This window comes from Volvox carteri, assembly GCF_000143455.1.
Source record: "Volvox carteri f. nagariensis unplaced genomic scaffold VOLCAscaffold_19, whole genome shotgun sequence".
Classification (NCBI taxonomy): domain Eukaryota; kingdom Viridiplantae; phylum Chlorophyta; class Chlorophyceae; order Chlamydomonadales; family Volvocaceae; genus Volvox; species Volvox carteri.
Window position 1 is genome coordinate 1454928 of NW_003307562.1, and position 24782 is coordinate 1479709.

Genomic DNA, 24782 nt, shown 5'->3' on the forward strand with positions numbered 1-24782 from the left:
CACCACCGCCACTACCGCCACCACCACCCCCACCACCGCCACCACCGCCACTACCGCCACCCCCACCCCCACCACCGCCACCACCGCCACTACCGCCACCCCCACCCCCACCACCGCCACGGATCTGGGGGTACTGGGAACCTGGTAACCAGGGCTTGGAAGGGCTTTCCGTGCAGCTGCTCGGTGTTGCTTGCTCCGCAACCCCATGATGATGAACCACATAACCACATCCCTAGCGTGTATTGACCACCTGTGCGATCCGTGCAATGCCGCTAAACTCGCCTGGCCCACCTGTGCATGGCAACGACGAATAACGACAACGACGACGACGACGACGATGATAACCTCAAAACAAGGTTTTCACGCCATGACCGCCGCCTTCACCAGGGTGTACGGCTTCTGTACGCCGTACGCCATCACGGGCAGCCTTCCCTGCATCCGGGAGCTCCAGGTAATGGAGGTTTTATTACTGTGTATGCCTGATGTACGAAATTGCCGTATTTGTACCTTGGTGTCGTGCAGGAAAATAAAGTGCCGTGCGGGTAACTTGAACGGCTGTTGTTAATCGGTTGCTGTCCAACCAATTGTCCTGTCCATTCGCAGGAAGCGGGATACGACGGTACGTGGTGATGTATTAGAGGCATGCAGTACTGTACGGCATGGAACGACAGTACGGCTATACGACAGTGAGGCCACGCACCGGCCTGTAAATGCATTGCCAGTCTACCCGCAATTATGTTATGTACTTCACTTGAAGTTTACTTTTCTTTCCGGTGTGGGGTGCTGTTGCTGGTACTGGTACCCGAAATCCTGATGAGGCAACAGATTGCCAACTGAACCAACGGCGTAACTGTCGATAACCCCCATGGGTGATGGCGGCCGTACGCCCGTGCGTAGGGTGCCTGCATGCTGCGTGTATGTGTATATGTGTGCATATGGTGCGCCCTGTATTTGTGCCCGGTGTCACCAGTAGTGCCATCAGGGGTAGTAGCCGCGAGCCGACTGGTAATCGTCTATTGCGTCCTCCTGTGCTAAAACGGTCTCCTGCTGAATCCAGAGCGACAATCTCTAGAGCATTATTACTAGTATTATTGATGCTATTACCGCTATTGCCGCCCGGTTATGTTGTTTCTCTCCCACCCCGTAACACCCCGGTCTTATGGTACCTTTTTCTCAATCGTTTGTGGTTCGTCCCCCCCCCCCCCACACACATGTCTCCCCCCTCCAACGTAACCCCCTTCCCGCTCTCATTACGCAACGACAGTGCAATGTATCGGCTTTGGCCGCATGGCAACCTACCACGCCGTTAACGAGTAAGCGCTCCAGGGAGGGCCGGGGGGGCCAGGGGGGCAGCGGGGGGGGGTCATAATAAGGCGATGGGATCATATGCTTTTGGAGGTGCAGAGATATGTGAGATGCCGAGGAAGGTGCTGGATAACGCAGATTGTTACAGCAACGCAGGTTATCAGAAAAACAGCACCTTTGCTGGCTGGACGTGTGGGTGGGAGTCTGAATCGTCGTTAGACCGCGCGCGCTTCCTCTCAACCTGTCTTTTGGTTGCGGAGGTGCACTCGGCGTTGCCATGACCGCTGCTGCGACTACAGGGGCTCTGCTTTGACTCTACATGCTAGTGCCTATTATGTTACCGTTACTGCTATGTTGCGATATCTACGATGCAATCGTTGTTATGCTATCTGTTCTGTTATGAAGGTCGGTGTTGCTGTGCTAGCACTAATCAGTATTGGTAGGGATATGTATCCGTATTGGTGTGCTGGATGTCACTGGCACACTGCTGTTGCTACTGCAGGTATGCTTTGCTGTCGGACTTCAAAAAGGGCTTCCAGGTGATGCGCGAACTCCTGCTACACTTCAACAACAACTAGAGCTGATAGCGATCTATCAATCGTGGAGAGCTCTGCAGCAAGGCACTATTGATCTCCAGGTCACTCAATCCTTAGGGCAGGGAAAGGAGGGTGGTGGGAGGCGGAGATGGGCGGGACTGTGTACTACGCATCAATCAATCCCAAATGCACTGGTGCCTGCCTGGTTTTCCAGGTTGGGATGGGTTTGGTTCCGGGTTCAAGGAAAGATGTTCCGGGCAGGGGGTTGTGCATTTTGCTGCCAGTTGGGAGCAGGTGATGCCATGCAGTTGACAGGCAGTTGACAGCAGACGGTTATGACGGTTGGTAATGCCGTAAATGTTTTTAGGGCTCAAGGGCTAAATAGCAGTTGGGAGTCCAGATCGTTTTTTTCCGTTTCAGGCAGAGAGAGGGACAGAGCTTCAAGTCCTAACGGTTGCGGAGGTTCAGCATCCCCTCATATTACTGATGTGGTTGTATTATCAGACATCACTACATATCAGCAGTTGCTGTTGGAAGTTGTGAAAGTGTTGAAAGTGTGAAAGTTGTGAAAGCGCGGGCCTACCAGTCTTTCTCACGCGTCAACGAGGAAGCAGCGGGCGGACAGAGACAGAGAACTCCGGAATCCCGGGGGGGGGGGTTTGCGGGGAGATGTGGATTGCGGTCGCCGCGTGTCCGAAGACCTTGACCCGCAGTCATCACACCCCTAGTCCGGGCCTGGTCGGTTTTAGGAGGGTTCGTCGCATTGCATGGTTTGTTGTACGCATGTAGGTGGAATGGAATGCAGTAGGTGTTCTTGTGCTGGTACGGAATTCGGTTGCGAAGCGCCAACGCTGCTTGGACGGCGCCCACCACTTTTTCCTCAGTTGCCTGGCAGAAAGCTCTTAAAAATAAAAGACATACAAAAGTATGGAATGATTTTTCCTTTTCATGGTGCCATTAATTGAAAGTAAGCATGGAAAGTCAAATCGTGTTGCTGTTTGCCGCTCGCTCTCAATTTATCGTACTGTTCCTGAACAGTGTTGCGAGCAGGAACACATTTTCATGGCTTAGCGACCTTTCAGCCCACAATATTTATGGGCCGCAAAGGCTCTAATTGGTATTCAAAAGCACGGAAATTGTGCACTGGATAGAAATGACAGGATAGAACCTTTCAGAAGTGTTATGCATCGTAAGCGCCACAGCATTATGAGTCGCAAATAATAATAGCAAGTCGAATACATTCGTTCAAAGGCAACGGATGGAATGTTATTATTGCGAAAAGTGACCTTCGCTGTACCTTGCAGGCGAGATTGCCGTGTCCTACCCATGCCCTACCTCTGTCACGCAACCTCACAATTCTCGAAGTCAGGATTTATGTTGCAGCGGCTACAGAAAACGACATCGCTTTTCGTTCGCGGTATTGTGCAGCACTGGCCGGAGAGAAACTTTACGACACTTTCGCCTGGCACCATTCCAGATCGAAAATTATATAGGGATAAGATTTGTTTATGTTTCAAAATTGTTTTCGATTCTGTGGTTTAGCCCATCCGACATCGGGTTGCCGAAGTAGCAACTTTCTTCATTGCAACAAAGTGTGGGAATGTTGTAAAAGGCATCCATATGCTGACAGATAAAATTGCTCGCATGGGACAAAGGGTGTGCCGTGTCGTTAGTTCAGTTCGTCGTCTACTAGGTAGCTCAAGTTGAAACGTCAACCATTTCGACACGAAGCGATTCCGCGCCCCATGGCCTCCCCAGGATTCACCAAATATTTGATTTGCTTTCATTTCCGTTCGGTGTAGTGCTCAGAAACAACGCGATGCAGGAGAGGGCCAAAGCCCTATGTACGTATTCCACTAGGTTCCTATCGTATCATACTACCGAAAACCAAAACGGAGGGCGTGGCATTAAATATAACTTGGATTTCACCAAGGCTGCAAATGTAACGAATGGAGGCTGGGCTGCTGCGTCGACCCCAATACCAAGGATAATACGTTCACTGGGCGGAAATCGGCCTCTGCAGGCAGAATACAGGTCATGATACATTTTATAGGAGGGCTTTTTGTCCAAGAAAGAGTTGGACCCCACGGCACCAGTTGTTGAAGCGAACGGCACCTCGTTCTCTGCCTACCACCTTTAGGTTGTCTTCCGTGTACAGTTGGGGAGTGGCTGCTTATGCGAACACCTTGAGTTTCATGCATACAACATGAACATGTTTGATGCTCACAGCGGCAAATGCGACGCATCGTGGCCAAAGACAAAACTCTCTAGCTACTCGGAGACTCTAGAGCTACATATGGATGAACGCATAGACGGAAAATAACCATTACGATTGGAGCATTAACGCATTGGTAAATAGCCTCCCATGGCTCTTCACGGCACTGCTTAAACTGCGCAGGTGGGAGCCACGGTACGGTGAATAGTACGGGGTCCTCGTACGGAATTGAGGCACAAACAAAAATGCTTGTGCAACAGATTTGTCACTTTTTGGCTACTGTGCAACTGCCTTACTGTGTCTTAGAAAAGACAATTAACTTTACATCCGCTCCGTGGGCATCTATCCTCTAGGCTGCCACTCAGTTTTTTCATTTTCCCAAGCAATTTTGCATGACATGTTAGGCTTCTAGTACGGCCTAGGAGGCCTCTATTTGGAACAGGCGGTTGGACGAGGAATGGGAGCTGAGGACGAGTTTGCGCAGGTCTGTGCGTTTTCCGAAGGGGGAGGCTGAAAGGCTCTCTAGTGCAACTGGACGGTTTTCTTCTTAGTCTTCCATAGCCTCGTAAAATAGAAGCTGAGGAAGCAGCGCATTGTCTGTGGCGCGGGGGTGGTGCCTCGATGCTGCCCCGCTGAGGGTGGGCAGGCCACCTCGAGGCCGCCAAGCCCTTTGCAAGACGCCTGCCTTCTGTTTCTTATCATTTCTCTTTAACGTGCTAGGCAATCGAAATAGTATCGGGCCTATACTACTTCCTGACCGTCAAGCGAGCAGACAGCCCCCGTTATTCGCCCATTGCTCAATCAAACATCTATTATTGCATAGATGATGAACTGGTGAGTGCTTGGAGCTCGTTGAATTTGCGGGTACAGGCTGTTGGTACCCCGGACGCGACGATGAACTGCTTTCTTACCTTGCAGCTTTATGAGCCATTCTTCGCGGACTTTGGACCTCTGAACCTTGGCCGCACCTACCGGTTTTGCCAGAAAACTAAGCAGCTGCTGCAGGTTTGGTAATGTGGGGGCGGCGCCTGAAGTTCTCATTGCGAAGAGTTAACTTTGCTTTTTTGACATCATGTTGCAGGAGGCGGAGAGAAATGGAAAGCGCGTTTACCTTTACACGGGGCCACACGCCCATCAGAAGGCCAACGCGGCTGTGCTGGTGCGTCCCAGGCTGGGTTCCCATGTAAAGTTCATGTAGTTTCATGCATGCTTTAGGGGATAAACTTACCCTATGGCGTGATTACCTGTGCCAGTGAGCGTTTCTGTTTCCGCAACATTCATTGGACAGCTATTTCACCACAACGAGGCCCTCTCCACCACGCCGTTTCCTGGTGCTGCACCTCTTCAGGTTGGCATTTACCAGGTTATATATCTGAACCGCACTGCCGACGTGGCCTACAAGCCGCTCTCTGTCTACAAGCCCTACGTCCCGTTTCGCGACGCGTCCTGCGGCGTGTCAACATTCCATCTTACCGTGTACGATGTTATCCGAGTGAGTTCACCTTCACAATCTGTTTCAGTCTTGCGGATGCTGTTGCTGCACTGCCCACACCGCAACCGCACGCTTCCGAACGAGCTCAAACCACCCTTCGCCATTTTGTCCGCGCACAAAACCTCCCGTGCCTAGCCTCAACCCTCCCTCCCGCCTGCCTTCCTCGTTGTTAATCCATAAACAGTTACAGAAACAGTGTCCGCACAAGTCGCTAATCGTCGTTAGTCCATATCAGACGGAACACACGTCCAAAATTCAAACGGAAACAGTTGTTCGCCTGACGATTCCCTGCCAATTAACTCGCGCATCGAGATCTCGCAATCTCGCGTCTCTCCCCGGTGACCTGATGGCTTGATGACCTGATGCTTGCGTACCCACTTTTGGTCACTTTCGTTCGTCACACTCTCAGGGGTTACAGAGAGCTCGCGATGTTGGGTTCATCGACTGGAACTCGGGATCATCCACGTGGAGCCTGGAGGAGTACGAGTACTACGAGCAGGTTAGCAATTGTACATTGTATGAAATGGATGAAACGGAGGCATGAACACTTTTATATTATTAACGATAGCAAAGCGCCACGAACCCCTCGGGTCCTATTGCTGCTTTCATATTCTTTTTATACTTGTATATGAGTATCGATCATATCCCAGCGACCACATGTGTGTGGAGGAAAAGATGAGGGGCGCACGTATTCGGATAATTCTTCGCACGTACATACGTACGTACATACGTATTCGGAAGCTGCATCGCTTACTGCGCCAACGACAATCTGCTCTACGCTGACATCAGACGGAATACAACATCAGACATCCGCTGAGGTGTCCATGTGGCCGATGGCGTGCGGGTTGAACATTGTTTATTACATACTTCCTCGCAGAAAGCTTTGCGTAACCAAACGCAAACCGTACGGCGCAGTCGCCACAGATTCCAAGGGTTTTCACCAATTTTGTCTGATCAGTGTCGTGCTGATGCACTCGAGACCTCGTTCGGGGTCCGCTGTTGTAACAAACCGCATACTGATCGCGCCTGTGCGCCCGAACAATCTTTACTCGCGGGCCCGACATCCTCTCTCTGTCCCACCTTGTTGTTCTTCGTGCTTAGGTGGAGAATGGCGACCTGAACTGGATCGTGCCGGGCAAGTTTGTGGCGTTTTCCGGTCCCGCTGCTCGCTCTAACGAGGTGGCCGGCTACCGACTGCACACCCCGGAGGATTACTGGGACTACTTCCGCAGGAAGGGAGTCACGACTGTTATCCGACTGAACAAAAAGGTGTGTGTATATGTGTGCATGTGTGTGTGCAGATGGGGGAAGGAGAGCCGATGGGGGTGACTGTGTGTGTTGTATCTGTGTGCCTTTTGATGAGTGTCCGTATTATCCCTGTAACTGTAGCTGTGTGGATGTGCAGATGTGCAGATGTGCGTTTCGAGGTGATGTGCGCAGTAATGGTGCGGCTCTACTACCTGGGTCTTTTGCCTCTTTACCTTCTTTTGCCGCCTCTGTCGAAATGGTTTGTGGAGGGTTACAGAGACAGCAAACGCCCTGCCACAGACCGTGTTGTGCTCCCTTGGCCTCCTCTATAGCGGCCATGTGGGGGGCCCTTTCCCCCGCGGGCTGTTACAGACGCGTCATCCGCTCTTTTAAGCGGAACGTGTAATTAATATGTATTAACATCATCCCGTTCTCTGTACGCCGCCATCCTCCCTGTCTCAGGTATACGACCGGAAGCGCTTTTTAGATGGCGGCTTCAAGCACCATGAGTTGTACTTTCCGGACGGCTCGTGTCCCACAGAGCCCATTATTCAGGTAGGTTGGTAGGTAGGTAGGTAGGTAGGTAGGTGTGTCGGGGTAAACAACCTCGGGTAGAAGGGGTTAACGTCGGGCCGGTGCAGGGGCAGGATTACGGGAGGAGGGGGGACCCTAATGCTGGTGCCAGCGGTGTCCCTACCCCACCCTACCTGGCGCTGCAGGGGCAGGTGAGGCCCTCGGTGTCGGTCGGGGGCCCCTGCGGTGGCCGGTTGGCTAGCTGGTGGTGCACTTCTTGACCAATCTGGCCTGGTGCTATTGACCCCGGGGCGTAGTGCTTCCCTCCCGGGGTCAATAGCGACCGACGTCTTGTTGCTCGGTTCTGGTCTTGCGGGGCATAGTCCCCTGGGCATTGTTATTTTCCTATTGTTGTTTACCACCCGGTGGCTGTTGCCCTCTCGTGCCAGACCCCTCACTGCGCTCTTGGGCTAACCAACTACATGTATGTGCTTTGCGGCTCTGTCTCTCGCGTTCCGCCCTTGCGAGGACAGCGTTTCCTGGACACGGTGGAGACGGAACCTGGCGCCATTGCGGTGCATTGCAAGGCCGGGTTGGGTCGCACCGGCCTGCTGATTTGCCTCTACATCATGAAGCACTACCGGTTCACCGCTGAGGAGGTGATTGGCTACATCCGCGTGTGCCGCCCGGGGTCGGTCATCGGGCCGCAGCAGAACTTCCTGCGAGAGGTGCGCGACGGCGGGGGCCGGGAACCGCCGAAGAAGGGCGGTTGCGGGGTGTTGGGTTTTTAAAGAGCGAGGGAGAGGTAGGTCGGAGAAGAATTTGGCAATCCTTGGGGTTTGGCACATTTTGGTGGATTTAGCAATGCTTGTTGGCCTGGAGGCAAAGATGTGCTTGCCACGTTACCACATGTTGTTTCCTTGCTGCTTGCGACGTGTTAGTGGAGGTTGGTTGGTTGGTTGGTCGCACGTGTTTTGGAGCAAGCTATAAAGAAGAGGTGCAGATGCGAAGGTATGAGCGAGAGGAGCAATGCGTGGATGGGTGGACGGAGGGAAGGGGAGGGGGTTGTCGGGTTGTGCATGCTGAGTGCGTGGCAGTGGTGGTGGTGGCAGTGGTGGTGGTGGTGGTGGTCAGATGTTTGCGGTGGTTTGTTACCTGAAGGTGAAGGAAGCGGAGTGAGGTCTGGAATGCGGTTGGTTGCTTCGGATATTTCGGTATTTGTGACAACGGTGATGAAGAAGGACTTTGGACTGCGAAGGCGAGTTCGGGAAAGAGGTGTGTTGAGGCTCTCGCGCTTGGAAGGAGGATCGCCTATGTTGGCGTCGTACCGTCTGGGCACCGTCCGTGTTATGGTCGCTCGCGTAGGTGCATGTGAGTCGTGCTGCTGAGCTGCGCATGCGTCTGGTGTTTTCAGCCCTTCAGTTCTGCCGCCGACACAGACACACACGCCTCCTCTCTGCCGCCGCTACCGCTGCCGCTGCCGCTTTCTCTACCCTCCCCCCACGTGCGCGCGCGTTTCCGCCGTTGTCGTATCGCTCCCATTCATCCATTCCTGTCTTTGCGAATTTAGGTGGGTCCGATGGTGTGCCGTATCCGGCGCACAGTCAGCGCCGCCGGAAGCGCCGCCTCCGTCGCCGTCGCCATCCCCAGCGGTCGCATGCCCGTAATCGCCGCCACACCACCGCGAGCCTGCTCGCTGCTGCGTCAGCACGTGCACTACGCGGGCCACAGTCTGAGCGCCGCGCGGCGCCTGCATGACCAAATCCTGCGTCGCTCGCCGAACTACCCATCGGTCGGTTTGGCAGTTACAGCGGCCTGCAGGAAACGCGTTTTTTGTGCTGTGCTGTATGGCAGTAGTAGTAGTAGTAATAGTAGTAGTAATCGTAGTCCGCAAGGGTGTCGGTTGGTGCGGTTGTGGTGTAATCTGTAGCAGTTAAGGTGGTGCTGGTATGGGCCGTTTCTATGTTTCCATCTGTTTTTCCGCTTGACGCTGTTGTTGTTGTTGTTGCTGGTGGTGGTGGTGCCGTGGGAACCGACCGGAGTTGCGACAGGAACTGCCGGGTGGCGGTGTGAGGCTGATGTGATGTGAGTTGGTGAGCTTCGCGGCCTCTCGCCCGCAGGAAAGAAGCGGAGGAGGAGCGACTGTGGGAAGGCGTGTCGGGGGGAAGGTCGGAGGAGACGTGGGTTATTAGAAATATGGGGGTTAGGGGATTTTAGTTTTTTCAGTATCGCGCACATTTGTGTGCATCTCGTCTAGTCTGCTCCTGTCCTTGCCCCGCCGCTTGTCCTTGCCCCGATACGTAGCGACTTCCATGTTAACGTGTCCATGTCACGTGTGTCCGTGATTTTGGACCCTCCCCTTGCCGCGCCTATTTGTGTACTTCATCGGCACCGCCACCATGGTCATCTGCACAACTACTGCCTTTGTTTAAAATTCAAGCCCGCTGCCCCACATCCCGCCCTGATGCAGATGGAGGCCCGGATGTGGCACGAGGGGGAGCTGTACCGGGCGGCACGGGGGCTACCCAAGGCTGGGCCTGCAGTAAGCGACTTGGTGGTAGCAGGGCGAGCCGCCGGGGCGTCAGACCTGGTCGCGTCGCCGACGCCGCTCGCCGGTGCTGACGTCGGGGGCAACGGGGGCGTTAGCAGCGGCGCCGTCGCCGGCGGCGTCGTGGCCATCAGTGGGCGTAACGGCTACCAAGGAGGCTCAGCGTACAGCCAAATGCGGTCTAGCAACAGCGGCGGCGGCGGTGCGGGGAGGTCCAATGGCGGCGCAGCTGCTAGCTTTTTGATGGGGGCCAGTTCCGCACCGGCTGGAGCCTCCCCAGCATCCGCGGACATGTCGCTTTTGCAGTACAGCAAGCTGCAGCAGTTCACCTCGGGGCCGGTACAGTACAGCGGCGCCGTTGGCGGAGGCGGAGTATCCTACCTGGCGGCATCGCCAGACTATGGCGCCGGCCCTTCGTCGTCGCCGGCGGTGCTGGGAGTTGGCATGTCTGCCGCCGCCATCACGGGTTCGTACGGCGCGGTGTCGTCTTTCCGGAGCCGTTACAATGGCAACGCGGCCGGGTACGGCAGCAGCAACGGAGGCGCCATGGCCGTTGGCGTCGGTCGCTCCATGACGCCCCTGCGGTACAGCCAACAATCCAATGTGGGTTATCCTTTGAGCATTAACAACCACCACAGCAACCACACTGGCAGCCCTGGAGGGCCTTTCGGCCTCGTACATCATTCGAGCTCCCACCCTGGACCCCTGCAGGCCGCCGCCACTGTTGGGTCCCGTGGGTCGCTAGGAATATCGTCCGTCGCGAGGTCAATAACGGTGCCACCAGCTGCATCCGCCGCGGCTGGCGGCACGGTCGTTGGCAGCGCCGCCGGCCGCTCGCCGCCGACGGGTCGCCTCAGCGTCGCCGCCGGCCTGGCGGCACCGCCGACGTCGTCGGCCGCCGTGGCACTGCGTTCGACGCTCCACACTGACACACTAGCAGCGGCCGATCGCCCGAAATTGGTCCCGGAGCGGAACACGCAAAGCGCCGACGTGGGCTCTGGGTTTGGACTCGGTGGGACATCGCTCACGCCGTCTGGCGCCGGTGCATCGGCGTCGCCGTGGCGCATTGCCGTACCCTCTGGCGGCGGCACCGGGCCCTCGTCGGGGCCCGGCACGCCCAACTCGATTGGCTCCGCAGCCGGGAGCATTGGCGCTGGCGGCGGCGTCCTGAACCGCCCTCCGTCACTTAACAATCGCAGCGGTGGCGGGGCCGGCAGTAGTGGTGCCCCTGTGATTGCTGGCAGTGCGAGCGGCGGTGTCGCGCGTATATTGGCCCCCAACGGGCAGCCGCGGAAAGTTCCCATGGCGTTGCTGAACCAGTACGCCCAACAACAGCAGCAACCGCAACAACAACAACAAGGTGCTGGTCAGCAAAGCGCGGGCGGAGGCTGGGGCCCGGGGGCTGGGGCCCCGGGTGCGGGCATGCAAAAGTCCCCGTCAGCTGCTGCTGCACCAGCGCAGATGCGCACGAACTACTCTTATGGCTTGCGGCAATGATGGCGAGATGCGGTGAGATGAGATGACACGCGGGTGGCTTTCGGGTGGTCGCTGTGGTGCCAAGATTGCCTTTCACCCGTCTCCACATCCACATCCGGGTGGGAGGACCGCAGGGTGTGCGTGTGCGTATGCGTGTGTGTGCTTGGTTGCTGTTGTGCGACCGCAGAGGAGCTGCAAGTGAAGTAAGAGAACCCTTTCTCAGAATTAAACCACTTAGGTTTGCGTAAAACCGTAGGCGTACGTAAGACCACCTAACCCAATGACCCGTGGGTCGGTTGGGTCCATTATATTGACCCAATCCCCACCTCGCGTGTGTGTGCTCCTCACGCGTTTCTGATCTGGAATGTTGGATGTTTGATGGGTGCTGGGTTGATGGTGGCGTTTGGGGTGGCCGGGGAGAGGGGGAACACCGGGAAGGGGGCGCCCGGGGGTTGGCAGCGGCGGCGGCCGGCCGTGTAAGAAGATGGAGTAGTTGAAGGCGCAGAGTAGTGGCCAGCAGCAGGAGTAGATCGAGTAGCTGTCTGTGTAGGGTAGCTAGTACTTTTGCACTCTCCCTCCCTCCCTTCCGTTCGTTCGTTCGTTCGTTTGAGTTCCGTTTGTGGTTATGGTTGGACTTGTGCCAGTTTGACTTCTCAGTCGTGCTGCTATAATGGCACGTTGAAAGAATATAGTGGCCGAGGAGGGGGGGGTTGCGGCCACTTTGGCTCCTTTGGGGATCCACCCTGGGGGTCCGCTGTTGGCAGTGTATGTGGAGTATGTGGAGGTCGGTCCCTCTTGGCAGCTTGGCGGTATCGTGTCACAGCCCGCGAGGGGAGGTAGCGGGCGGCAGTAGCAGCAGCAGCAGCACCAGGAAGATCCGGATGTATCCACACGCGTCCGCGCGTGCGTGTACTGCATTGTGACACAATTTGTGTGTCCCTTATCCTCTTTTAATATGTTAGCACGGTATGTGTTGTAAGGGTAGGATAGGTGGGAGGCTGTTTGGGAGGGTGAGAGAGGGAGCGGGAGCGGCAGGTAGGTGTCGCCGCCCCTCTGGCCTCTTCCCCCACGTTCCTCCCTGCGCAGGGGCGGTGAGGTGCGGTGAGGTGAGGTGCCACACAGCGCGAAGTGTACTTCAATTCGCGCCGCGTCGCCTCAAGATGTCGTATACGTGTAGTAGCATGGTGCTTAGTTTGCAGCAAGGTGGGCAGGCAAGCAAGCGCGTTTTTGGTGTAGGAGTAAAACGATTGCAACAGAGCAGCAGGAGGGAGAGCGGCTGAGGGCTTGGCAGGGGGGCCCGCGTGTATCACTTGTGTCCCCGCGTCACGAGTGATAGGGGAAGGAGTGAACATGTGCATACACATGGATGTGTTTTATGTGTGCATTGGCCGTTTGGCAAGTGTAGGGGGTTTGTCCGGGAACCCGCTGAACTGCGCTTTGGACTGGTGAAGTGCTGTGCGGGAGCAAGGGGGGCATGCAGTTGGGGGTTTAGAGGGTTTCTTTTGGACGGCTGTGGATATTGTACGCTGCGTGGCCGAAGTATTCATGGTCATGGTTACTGTATCCAAATCATTAAAAAAATCTGTTTGTACGGCCCGTTTCGGTACGGCTGCAGCCCTTCCTTTGGTGCGTTGTACAAAGGAAAATGTATAATGTGTGTGCGTGTGTGCGTGCGTGTTTCGTCGTCGGGTTTTTGGCAGGGCCGGGTTCGCGGAGAGTCGCGTGGCTGTTTTTAATCAACGCCATGCTTCCCCCGGGGGCCGGGGGCCCTAGGAAAGCCACTGGACGCCGCGGAAGGCCTCTCCCCCTGGGCGAGGGCCCCGTGCTCCCGCAGCTGGACCGCCAGACCACCGCCACCGCACCACCACTACCGAAATTACAACCAATCATCACATTCCCATTAGCCTGTTCATTGAATTCTGATGTTATATCTGATGCTGCGGATTGATTGATGCAGTTGTCGTCGTGGTTTCCATTGCGGCCTTGTGTTGCCGCGGCAGGGTAGAGTTGAATCCTTTTTCTAGAGCTTTTAAAAAAAGGGAATGTTAAGTCGCACACTGCTGTGCGGGAGAGGTGGCTGAGCGAGAGAGAAGGATCGAGAGCCCCACTGGGCGCGCAGCTGTGCACCCCAACCCCACGTCTTGGGTCCATGGGATCTCGTACATCTCTGAACATCTCTGAATGCTGAAACGGTTTCGGAGCTTTCGGAGGAGTTCCACTATGATGATGTTGGGAGATCCAAGCGGGGGGAAGGGGCGACGAAGAAAAATGACAATGAAACAACAAATATCTATCTATCACACTGAGCGTGGATTGTGATGGGATGGGAAGCAAGCAGGTTGGGTCTGGGCTCTCTCATTGGCTTAGAGGCTCATAGGCCAAGAGCCGTGGCATAAAACGCCCTTTTGACTTCCCGGGTTTACAGTTTTGTGCCCTTTGCGTGTGTTCTGCCGGATGGGGGCGAGTTGGGCTGTTCGGCCCTTGCCTTAACACAATAACACGTCGTCGTCGCGCTGAACCGTAATTAGTATATTATTCAGTTCTTTGCCTCGCAGAGTTTGGTGTTTAGCTATGACTCGGAGGAAATTTGAGATTAAGGTAGGATTTTATGGTTTCTTGCAGCCCGCCACGCGCGCGTGTGTGTGTGTGTGTCAGTGTGTGCTGCTAAAGGGCAACGTAACACCTCAGCGTTTTCGTGTTTGTCTGTCTGTCTGTCTGTGCTTAGTGAGGAGCATTCACGTAGTTGGTAACGTAGGTGATTACGTGGGTGATGACGTAGGTGCCTTTGTTTGTTTGGCAATGCTCCACATGACATCGACATTGATGGACGTTAATGACACCTTATGACGAAAAATTGACTGCCGGTGTTTTGTGGAGGGGCTTCGTAGCATCGCCTGAGAACAGTCATTTCAGCTTCCCGTCGCTGTCATTTGCCGTCGCTTTTCCTGCCCCTCACCACCACGACCATTACCATCTCCTCCAGCCCGTTTGCTTCAACCTCTTTCTGCGTGTGTTTGTTTTGTGTGAAGGTCCTGGGCGGCAACCCCCGCATGGCAGGGTGCAGTGAAGGGGGAGAAGCCAGGCAGTGGGTTGGCGGTGCGGGTGAAGGAGGTGACGTTCGGAGTTGTGCGCGCTGTGTCCGTGCACGCGTTTGCTGGTGTGCATTCCCAATGGCGGAGAGGCAAAGGCGCGTAATAAGGGGGCGCAATGGTACAGTTTTTTTCGGCTTTTCGGACGTAGATAAAAGTCGGACGCGCAGCTTTTCGGCGATGCGGAGTTTCTCCATAATCTCCCTCCGTATCTGTTGTTGTAGGACTGTAGGTTTAATATCCTTTGGCATGCGTGTCTTGGGCGGTGGGCAGGCCGGATTCTACTCCTGGTTCTTTTCCTCTTGTCCTCACAGGGAAACGAAGACGAAGACACTTCTCAGCCGCCATCACGTCAGTCGCGTCACGTCCTCCTCAGCTACAGAGTCGCACCTTCGCTTCGGGCCCTGGTTCTGGTTCTGGTTTGGGAGGGGCGGGGCGGGGCGGGGCTACTGGATGGGTCGAACAGGCGGAAACGAGCTTGTGATAGCTGTGGATTGTATTGGTCGTCCTTCTGTGTGCACACGCAGCTAGGCATATAGCCTTATAATGACGGTATGATGACAAACCAGATATTTTTAATATGGATTGATGACTCTACACGGACGCTCTCTTACTGCAGATGGGATATGATGGGAATATCTGCTGTTGCTGCTGCTGTGGGATCCATTGAAGATCGTGAAATGTGTGAAGTGGTTACTATGATGCTGATGGTGGTTACCGCTGCTGCTGCTGCTGCTGCTACACACATTAGTGTGTGTGGATTAGCTGGCCATGCCCTCCCTACGGGTGGCGAGGAGCGGTGGACTTGAGGTTTCGCGGCTTGCGGGTTGATGGCCGCGCGCGTGTGTCTGTCTGTCTGTCTGTGCATCTGACCCGTGTGTTCTGATTTGCAAACCTAACCCGAGGGTTATGACAGAGGCCCCCGGAGTGCAGAGGAGCGTTTTTTGGCCCTGTCTTGAAGGCGCTGGGGCGGAGCCCCCGGGCCCGACAAGTGTTTCTGCTTGCCGGTGCTTAATGGGTTGGAGTAGGATGACTTGTCATAAGGGGCAGGGGCGTGAAGAGATGCTTTCGAGAAGACGGCTGGCCGGGCCAGTCGGGACGCGGATCGTCCTCCCTCTGTTCCCTCGGCGTCCGGTGGGGGCCGAGGGTGAGGAGTTTGCCCCGTGTATTGCCCCTCTCCCCATCATCCAGTTTGCAAGCACTGAACTGCTATTTTTGCAATGTTTGTGCACCAAGTGCCACTTGCTGAATTGGGCGTGGTGTTCTGTGTTTTCTTGCACGCGCCCGTGTGTGTGCTTGTACATACATACATACATATATACATGCATGCTATGAGCTGAGCTTCATGGCCTGACCTCAGAATGGTGTGTTAAGAGGGGATTTCCTGAGTGTGTCGACGTGTGTGTTGCGGGGTGTTGCAGGCATGCATAGACATTCAATGGTCGAAGATCACGTACGGGAGGTGAGTACACGGTGCTGGCGTCGTCGTACTATATCGTACAGTGGCAGGACATGGGAATCCACTGCGGCTACGGGTAGGTGCCGTACGGGACTATACGGGAAAACGTTGTTTCGTGGTCGCTTGTTCGTCGTAGATTCGTGTAGTATTCGATTGTGGAAGGGCTTGTTAGTATGCAGTTTGGCGTGCTCGACGGGGATAGCTATGACGATTTCACCTGGATACTTTTGCTCGTCACCGTTCCTTGGCCTGAGTTGAGAGCAGGCGAACCGAGTGTGGTGGATGATGGAAGGACGTGGGTGGATTTTTCGCTGGCTTGGAATGTGCGAAGCCGGGAGTTTGGTGGGAGAGTGTGCGAATTGGCAGAGTGCGACCTGATGTGGCCGTTCCTTGGGGCCTCGCTGAGGAGGTGGATGAGCCTCCCGGAGCGCTATGGCCGCCGTCCTTTCGCCTGCCTGCTGGACGACTGGGCCTCTTTTCGACGGCATCACTGCTTAGCGCCATTCTGCGCGAAGCTTGCGGGGCAGACTCCCTCCAGTCTGTATATGGCTTTTAACTCGACCCGAACTGCGCAGCCTTGGGAGCTAGCGGTTATATATTTGGTGATCCCTTGTTTAATTTAAGGAAAAAATTATGAAACTGAGCTGAAGTCATGGATGCAGCGCCTGCGGAGCGACTAACATACTTTTGCAGTTCATGGGGCATATTGATGGGTGCGCAGCGGACGGCTGGGGTAGAGACTGCAGATTGCGCAACGTAGACGGTGATATACAACCCATTGCATACAAGGCTATGAAGAAGAGCGTCTGTCTCTTTAACGACATTCATGGATTTTTGAAAGCATGGTACAGCACGGTACGTTAATGACTAGTGCAAAAGTGGGACAAGCTTCATAGCGACCTGGACAAACACTTTAGGAGGAAGGGTCGACATCACCTTAGCGAGTGGGCACAGTACGGCACCCTAAGGTGGAGCCCTTGCGAGTCAAATGCGTCGCCATACCTTTTGGACGGCATTACCGATGATTGTGGCGAGCTCCATTACTTCCAATATGCATACCTCCCAACACTGATCCCTGCTAAGGCTCCGTCTTAAGGCTTGGCCCTACCTGAAGAGGTGAACCGGCCTCGTGGCCGCCCACGCCATGAGCTTTGGCATAGGGGTCTGCAGGTGGCGAAGCTTTGGATGATGAATTTCAATCCCATCCTTCAATGTATCCCCCATGCTGACTGCTACAAGGGTTGATGATCAACGTGAGCTCACAGAGATCGTACATACTACATAGCATGTGGACACTACGTACGCGGCGGTTGGTTGTTCATCTTAACAACGAACTTTTCGCCTTGCTCCCTGTCCTGAATTAGGTTATCTCTTTATTATCTGATTTGGATTACATTTGAGTTGGCTTGCATAGAAGTCCATGAGCTCCTGGCTCGTCTAGGCCTTACAAGCTCATGGGAGCTTTGTAACATCATCATGATGACTCCCTATCTCTGCTCAAAGCTTTCTGTCCTACACACATATGCCTGTATCTCTTTTCAAACCCTCTATTATATGCCAGAATTAGCCGGTTCTTGAACCTTTGGGCTCGCTCGGACCGTACAAACAGCAACTATGTCGAGCTTCCTGGATGCTTTTTTACATGTGCACCTTATTTCTTCCTGAACATTATTATATCCGCGTTGTACGTGACCATTTTTGAGGTGTAAAATGAGCCTCTTTGGCGACTTGCCACCGCCCACATCACACCTTCGGCCAAAGGAGAAATTAGAAGATGAGTATAAGCCACAGCCTTTCTCTGTGGGTTCTTTAGATGTGAAAGTAGAGGAGGAAGACCCGGAGGACCAAAGTATTCTAGATAGACCTGACAAGCGTCAACGGGTTGAAGCTCAGGACGGCGGAGGTCTATCAAATGATCAGGTAGCTTCACTACTGCTGAAAGCAGCTTGGAGAAGATTGTGAAGGGTTTGGCCTTTGGTGTTGCAGCAACGTGATGTAAGCTAGGGAAGCACCGCGCTGCGAACATGTCATGTTTGTAAGCCTTGAAGATATTGGGATGATACCGGGATACGCTCCGGAACCACTGGAACCCCTTCTCCCAAACCAGCACCCCGGCTGCCCGCGTCTCCGCTATGGTGCAGGTCACCCTTGCCCTCAAAAAGATTGGCTCCCACATCCAAAATCCGGACAAGTTCAGTAAGGCAGCTGGCCTGCTGCGGCAGCTTTTGGACTCAGGTGCACTTACAAAAGCCCACCGTGACCTCCTATTCGAGGTGGTCAAGGTAAGAGTCATCTCAGCCTTGTATACTCCTTGGGGCGTCCTGCCGCCTCTGGCCTCATGCCTTTGCCTCTCTGACGGACACACGGTTAAACCTGACCGTGTTCGGGGGACACACAACCTGTTTGGGCCCGCCTTTACCACCGACCACCCAGAACCATCCAGCCGCAATGCGCTTCCCTCCGCCGTTCTGCTGCTCCTCAGCCTCCCCGCTCGCGCCCGCGCTCGCGCTCCGCACCGCAACCAACCTCCGCCTCTCCAACCATGCACACGTCCGCACACACCTGTAGGCGGCTTTCTCCGACTTGGACAATGCCAGTGAGGCCAGCCTGCGCCGTGACTACATGAAGCTTTGCCACAGCTTGGACAAGCGGGCGGATGCGCTGTTCAACCGTCCGCAGCGGGTGCAGCTGGAGGTGTACCGCATCGTGGGCTTCCTGCAAAACGAAATGCATACCGATGATTCTTTCGTGTTCAACAAGGTGCAGTAGTAGCCTTGCTTGCGTGTGCGTGTGCGTGGGGCGTGGGGCGTTTCGTCGAAGTGCCAAAGTTGTTGAGGACGAACAGGGCCACGCAAAAACGTATGAAGGCGGACGTGCTGGGGTCAGGGTATCGCCGTTCGGGTGGCCCTGCTCGGTTGACTGCTGGCCTGACCTCAGGTTGCTGTGCCCTTTGCGTGGCTGCCAGGCGGTCTTCTCGGCGCCCTGGTGCAGCTGTATGGAAGTTGGTCATTGGAATTGGGGCATAGCGATGGCCCTGATGGTGCTCAGGTGCTGCTGCCGCCATTTTTTTGTTGAAGGGCCTTTCTGCCGCTGGCTGTTCTTTTTGCCGCACGATGTTCATTCGAATTGCAGGCATCTCCCAACACCTCCTTCCCTATTAACTGCCGCGCAGCTGAATCGTGTCTTTTGGATTGCCTGCGGTGGGTGCGGTGTTCGTGGTAATGGTTCAGGTGTTGGGGCGCATCAAGGACGCGGTGGCGGCTCTACCTCCCGCAACTGACGAGGATGAGGAGGCGATGGCGGAGCTGCAGGAGGCGGCTGCAGGCAGCAGCAGCAGCGATGAGGAGGGGGGAGGTGATGACGCCGGGGATAGTGAGCGGCAACGGCAAGAGCGGCCCGGGAGTGCACCGAGCAGTACGGGGCGCATGGAGGTGAAGGAGATGGCGGCGGCGGAGGAGGAAAAGCGGGAAGGCAGTGACTCCGCTGCCGCCGTTGCAACAGCAGTAGCAACGGAAGTAAGGAGGGAGGCGGACGCGGATGAGGAGGCGGAGGAGCAGCCGGAACCGAGGCCAGCTGCTCCAAGGGCGGAGTTTCAGGCGGCACCAGCAGCAGCAGCACCACCACCACCACCAGAAGATGCAGCTACTGCCGGTGATGGCTATGATGAGTCTGACCCCTTCGGCCTGGACCAGCTGCTTCCCGCCCCCAAGCGCTTCAAAGCCGCTGCTCCACCCGCTCCCCCTTCACAACCTCAACCCCAGGGCCTTCCATCTGCTGCTGGGCAGGGTGACGGTCACGCTGATAAGAGCCGCACCAGCAGTGGCAGGGGAAGCAATGCCTGGACGGCGGCACAGTCATTGGTCATGCGGCGGCAGGCGCTGGTGGAATGCCTCATCACCGCACGCGGTTTCCACAAGACCCCTTGGGCTCGCGTCAGCGTGGAGCTGCTCGTGGAGCACTACAACAAGCACCGCGACCGGTTCACTGCCGAACAGCAGATGGCGGTGGACGAGATGGTGCGCTTCGTGCGCGCGGCGCGTTTGGCCCGACCCACGGGGCCATCGCAGAAGGAGATCAACCGCGACACCACCAGCTTTGAGCGCGCGCGCTCGGACTGGAGCCGCGCGACGTTGTCAGCCCGCGGCAAGGTCGGCGCGTCTGGTGACGCCAAGGCGCAGAACTGGCTAGGGTGAGCTGTGGGAGCGGGGCCCAGGTGTGGGATACCCACGCATGTGGGGGGAACACGGAGCTGATGAATCCAGGCGGCATGAGGATGCAGCGCGTTGCTTCAAAAGCGAAGCGCCAGAAAGCATATGGCAGAGGCTTGGAACTGTGTTACTATCGCACTGAGGTTTACGGAGGTGTGCTGGTTGGCCTGGGGATTCGTGTTGTGTGTTCTGAGTACATCCCCACTAGAGTCTGGATGTTTTTTACCCGCGCGGGATAGAGCTGAGCAGGGTGGTGGTGGTGGTGATGGCGGTAAGATGACGCGGCGCGGCGGTTGAGCTTCTGTTGTGGTTTCGTTATCATTTGGAAATAGTGTTGGGCGAGGCTGGACCTGCCTCACCCGGGGCGTTTTCCTCACGGCAACGAATTCTCCCTTTTCGGCGGATTGCGGACGACTGTGGCTTTTGCCTTTATCGCGTTGCGCTGAGACGCTGTCGATGTGAAAATATGGAGGTGGGGCGATCGGTGCAGGTGCAGGTGTGCTGCTGGGCCCGGACATAAGTTCATGTAATGTCAATCGATGGCGAGCAAAAGCTTCCGGACAACACTTCGTCCCACCTTATTTGTGTCGCGGTACACTCGTGGGTAACGCGCTGGGGAACGCAGTGCTTCATGGACACTTCGGGGGATATAGACGCTGCCTGTGCAAAACACGATACGTAGAGCTGGGGGGGGCTTCTGCGAGGAACGAATGAACCTGCTTAAGATGGGAGAGCGCGTGGTGTCACTGCGTTTGAGAAGGAAACATTCAGCAAAACTCAAAAGGTGGTAAATGTGTCCTGATCAGTAAGACTTTAGATAAACGGCCCCATCACCTGACCTCCCAGCCACCAACACTGCGGTATCAACGCTAATGGGACTAGCGGCTGGTAAACCAAGATGAAAGGGGACATCCTGAAACATAAAATTGTCAGGTCGGTCCGAGTCTGCAAGTTTTGTCGCTTGCTGTCGTGTCGTGTCATGTCTGAAGTCTTCATCCCCCATCCGCACGCGTGCAGCAGCCGTGTAGCACAAACATCCAAACACACGTTCCGTACATCCCGTACATTATTCCGCGCGCAACCATGTAACATGCACAACACACACACACACGCCTGTAAGGTAGGTGGGTCGGGACTCGCAGCACGCAACTCTCCAGGTAGTACCCCTCATCCCGGTGCTACCCCTCCAGGCAGTACCCCTCTTCGCCCTCGTGGACATCCTGAAGAAGCAAGCACCCCGGGGTTATGCACATACACAACGGGGACGCCGCTTTGCAGCCGCTCCCACAGCCCCCATCCGGCGCCCTTCCTAATAGCCGACACGACTGCGGCCAATGCCATCCTCTGCATGCATGCACGCATTGTGTCCAGCCGTCGCGGCGGCCCCGACTTGCCCCCGCGACTTGCTGGCATCCCCCTGGCACAGATGCTCGCTGTCTCGTGCTCGGATCCTGACAGGGGTAGCTTCCCCGTCGTCTCCTAACGTAAAAGTTCGAATACCGGTTCCCGTCCCGAGGTAGCACGCACATCCCAGCCCGAACAGAAGCCGTTGCTGACTGCCCCGCGGCGCCTTGCCTGGGCTGTGCCTCCGCGCTCCCGCCCCCGTCATCTGGACCTCGGACCTGTAGGAGCCGCCATCAAACACCCTCCGGTGTTCGAGCCCGGAGTCACAGCGCGGAGTCACAGGAGCGGCGAGCGAACCCGGACACTACCCGGAGGTACGGAAAAGAAGAAAACCCGGGGGGACCCCCCAAGGTTCGAGGTTTCGACCCCCCCCTCCTAAACACTTAATAATACAGAGATACGTTTTCCCGGGCGGCCGGGCAGCGAGTGACATCAACAGTGCCCGACTGCGACATACCGCATGCCAGCTTGCCTCGTGTTCGTCAGTCAGTCAGTCAGTCAGTCAGTCAGTCAGTCAGTCAGGTAGTCCGGCGTTTCTTCTCCTCACCCACCCACCCACGAAACCCACCCACGAAACCCGCCTCCACCCAGTCGCCGGTTCAATCCCCAGCGCGCGCGCGTCCTTTTCGCGCGTCTTTCTTTTTTTTTTTGCGCTGTTTTTCATATGCTTCATATGCACATATGCATGATATGCTTCATATGCTTCATGTGCTTCATGAATGCTTCCTCCACAAATCCTAATAACCCCGCGGGTACCAGCGCCCCCAGCGCCAACACAGAACCTCCACCTGACGCGATATCTCAGGTAAGGCGACGTCCCATAAGCAGAGACCGTTTTACGACACCCCCCCACGACAGCAACCACCAACCGCCCTCCGCTGATCGGCACCGCCCTCCGCCGCCGTACACATGACACATGCCATGCGCATGACGAAAAGCAGTACAAGAACAAAACATTGTGTGTACAAACAAAGAAAATAGCACGACGGGGCAGTGAGGCGCTCACTCCTTCTTGGCAGACAAGCTGGGCAGGCGCTCGTACGGCGATGAGTCATCCCCGGCGGCGGACATTCCGCCGGGCGATAGCAGCCCTGCAGGGGCCGTAATGGGGCCGGTGGCGGCGTTCCCACTACCACCACCGCCACCACCGCCACCGCCGCCGGCGCTGCGGTTGCCCCGCACCGACGCGTCTGTCTTCTTGCCACTGCCTTTCCGCGAGCCCTCCCCGGACCCCTGCCCCTGCCCCTGCCCCTGCTGCCGGCCACCGCTGTGGTGCCCTCCGCCAATCAATGGCAACTCCACTCCTCCGTTGCTGCTACCCGCACCAGCCATCGCCGCCGCGCCGCCGCCACCGTCACCGGCTTGCGCATAGTCGCTGTACTCACCGTACGACAACCCCTCGCCAACCCCTCCTCCACCGCTGCCACCGCCGTAGTTCGGCTGCTGGGTCTCGGTGCTACTGCCGCTACCGCGACGCGCTATTCTTGACGACAAGCTGCCGCCGCCGCCGCCACCTCCGCCGCCGTGATCGTACCCGCCGCGGGTGTGGTACAGCGCCGACGTGACAAGCGCGTTGAAGTGGCCGCCGGCTCCGCCGCCGCTTGGCCCCCCTAGAGCTGCTGAGGAAGGTGGGAGTGGTGGTAGGTGGTGGGGCTGGTTGTAACCGAATCCTCGAAGGGTTGAGATGGGTGTCGAGGTCCCTGCTGCTACTGCCGCCGCCGCCGTTGCCGCCACCGCACCACCGCCAGCACCGCCGCTGGCCAAACCAGGCGCTTCAAGCGTGTGCAGCATCAGATGCTGTTGAGGTGCGGCCAGAGGCTGTGGTGGGGGATTGGCATGGAGGGGGGGGGGTATTTCGGCGGGCAATACGGGGTTGGAATCCGCTTCTCAAGATGCCTCAACAGAAATGTGGTGCTTCACGAAACCAGTAGGTAGTAGAGGTCGGTCTAGGGGTCATCGACAGAGCTCGTGTGTGATAGCCCCATATGCACATGTTGATTACGGAGGGGGGCCGTTGGAGGTATGCAAGTAGGAAGGGGGTAGCTGCGAAGGGAAGGATCCGGAGAAGAAGAAGAAGAAGAAGAAGAAGAAGAAGAACAAGAACAAGGAGTGGAGAAGAGCCTGAGCCCTCTACAGTATTTTGCAATCGAGGCACGGCAACACCACGAAAACGCTCCAACGCTGGTGTCCTACATGCGGGATATTGATTGTCGCACAGCCTTGGCCTTGGCGTCATTGCGTCCCCCCCCCCCAGACTCCGACCCACCTAAGCGGGGGCACAAGGACGCTCAACTCACCAGGAATTGAAATCCATACATCCCCAAACCCCACCAGTAAAACACACACACACACACACACCGCCACCGGCAGCAGTGCGCACTCACCCCGAGGCTTCCCCCGCCAGCGCCGTGAGACCCCAGCAATGCGTCCGTACAACCCTCGCCACTGCCGCCAAGACTGCTACCGCCGCTGCCCCTGGAGTTCGTCCGCCAGTCTAGTCCGTCTCCTCCCCTTCCGCTGCCGCCGCCACCGCTCCCCCGCCAGCTCCCAGGCGTGCCCGCGCCGCCGCCGCTGTGGCGGCTGCCGGTGCCGCCGGCGCCAGCGGCCCCCGGGGCCGATGCGGGGCCCAGGAGGGCGCATTTGGAGGCGGCCTCCTCCTCCTCCTCCTCCATTAGCCGACCCGAGCTTCTTGGTGCGGGAGGGAGGGGCGGGAGAGGAAAGGCGAGGGTGAGCGGGATTGGGACTGGGGGACAGCGGAAAGTGAGCTTTTGAATGAGAACGCAGCAGCAGCAGCACGAGTAGTTATAGGAAGAACAAACACTGCCAAGCTTGAGAAAATACAAGTTTTTTTCCGTGCAAGCGCATGGGTCCCGATGACTGCGCCCGTCTACGGTAGTGGCCCCCCCCCATTTCTTCCCCCAAACCCCACCTAATCCCACTACTAAAACCCTAACCCCACCTAACCCCACCCAACCCCACTACTAAAACCCTAACCCCCTACCCCTTGTTTCCGGCCGCCGCAAACAGCTTCTTGGTGTTCTTGGCCAGCCCCTGCGCGGCCTTCTTGACGGCCCTCTGGGGCACCTTGACCACTGCGGTGGTGGCTGTGCTGACGTGCTCCTCAACCACCTGGCGGGGTAGGGGAGGGGTAGGGAAAGACGAACCAGGGGAGGGGAGGGGTAGGGGAGGGTAGGGGAGGGAGAAGCGGAGGCGTGAAAAATGGTATGAAGCAAGGAATGCACGCGCAGCTGATTGAAGGAATGGCTGAATGCACGAAGGCAGGGCAGCG

At 56.5% G+C, this 24782-nt stretch overlaps 3 protein-coding genes across 3 annotated transcripts in view; all 3 read left to right on the plus strand.

Moving 5' to 3' along the window:
* The window catches only part of VOLCADRAFT_81178 (uncharacterized protein), a gene marked incomplete at its 3' end in the record, with an annotated part of 7617 nt that extends 5734 nt beyond the window's left edge, over positions 1-1883 (plus strand). Inside the window, exons 13-16 of the mRNA XM_002950518.1 lie at positions 357-451; positions 604-619; positions 1265-1313; positions 1808-1883. Coding sequence (XP_002950564.1) covers positions 357-451; positions 604-619; positions 1265-1313; positions 1808-1883 — 236 coding nt within the window. The remainder of the gene's footprint in view (positions 1-356; positions 452-603; positions 620-1264; positions 1314-1807) is intronic.
* Positions 1884-4950: 3067 nt separating this feature from the next.
* Positions 4951-8100, plus strand: VOLCADRAFT_60622 (uncharacterized protein; the record flags this gene model as incomplete). The annotated part of the gene is made up of 7 exons (XM_002950519.1): positions 4951-5061; positions 5138-5215; positions 5405-5548; positions 5958-6047; positions 6650-6817; positions 7259-7351; positions 7843-8100. The coding sequence occupies 7 exons, from the start codon at positions 4951-4953 to the stop codon at positions 8098-8100; spliced, it is 942 nt and encodes a 313-aa protein (XP_002950565.1).
* A 7730-nt stretch (positions 8101-15830) lies between these two features.
* VOLCADRAFT_120892 (uncharacterized protein) lies at positions 15831-21609 on the plus strand (the record flags this gene model as incomplete). The annotated part of the gene is made up of 6 exons (XM_002950520.1): positions 15831-15884; positions 18023-18163; positions 18570-18641; positions 19112-19897; positions 19949-20070; positions 21516-21609. The coding sequence occupies exons 1-6, from the start codon at positions 15846-15848 to the stop codon at positions 21607-21609; spliced, it is 1254 nt and encodes a 417-aa protein (XP_002950566.1). The 5' UTR covers positions 15831-15845.
* Between the last annotated feature and the right edge of the window lie 3173 nt (positions 21610-24782).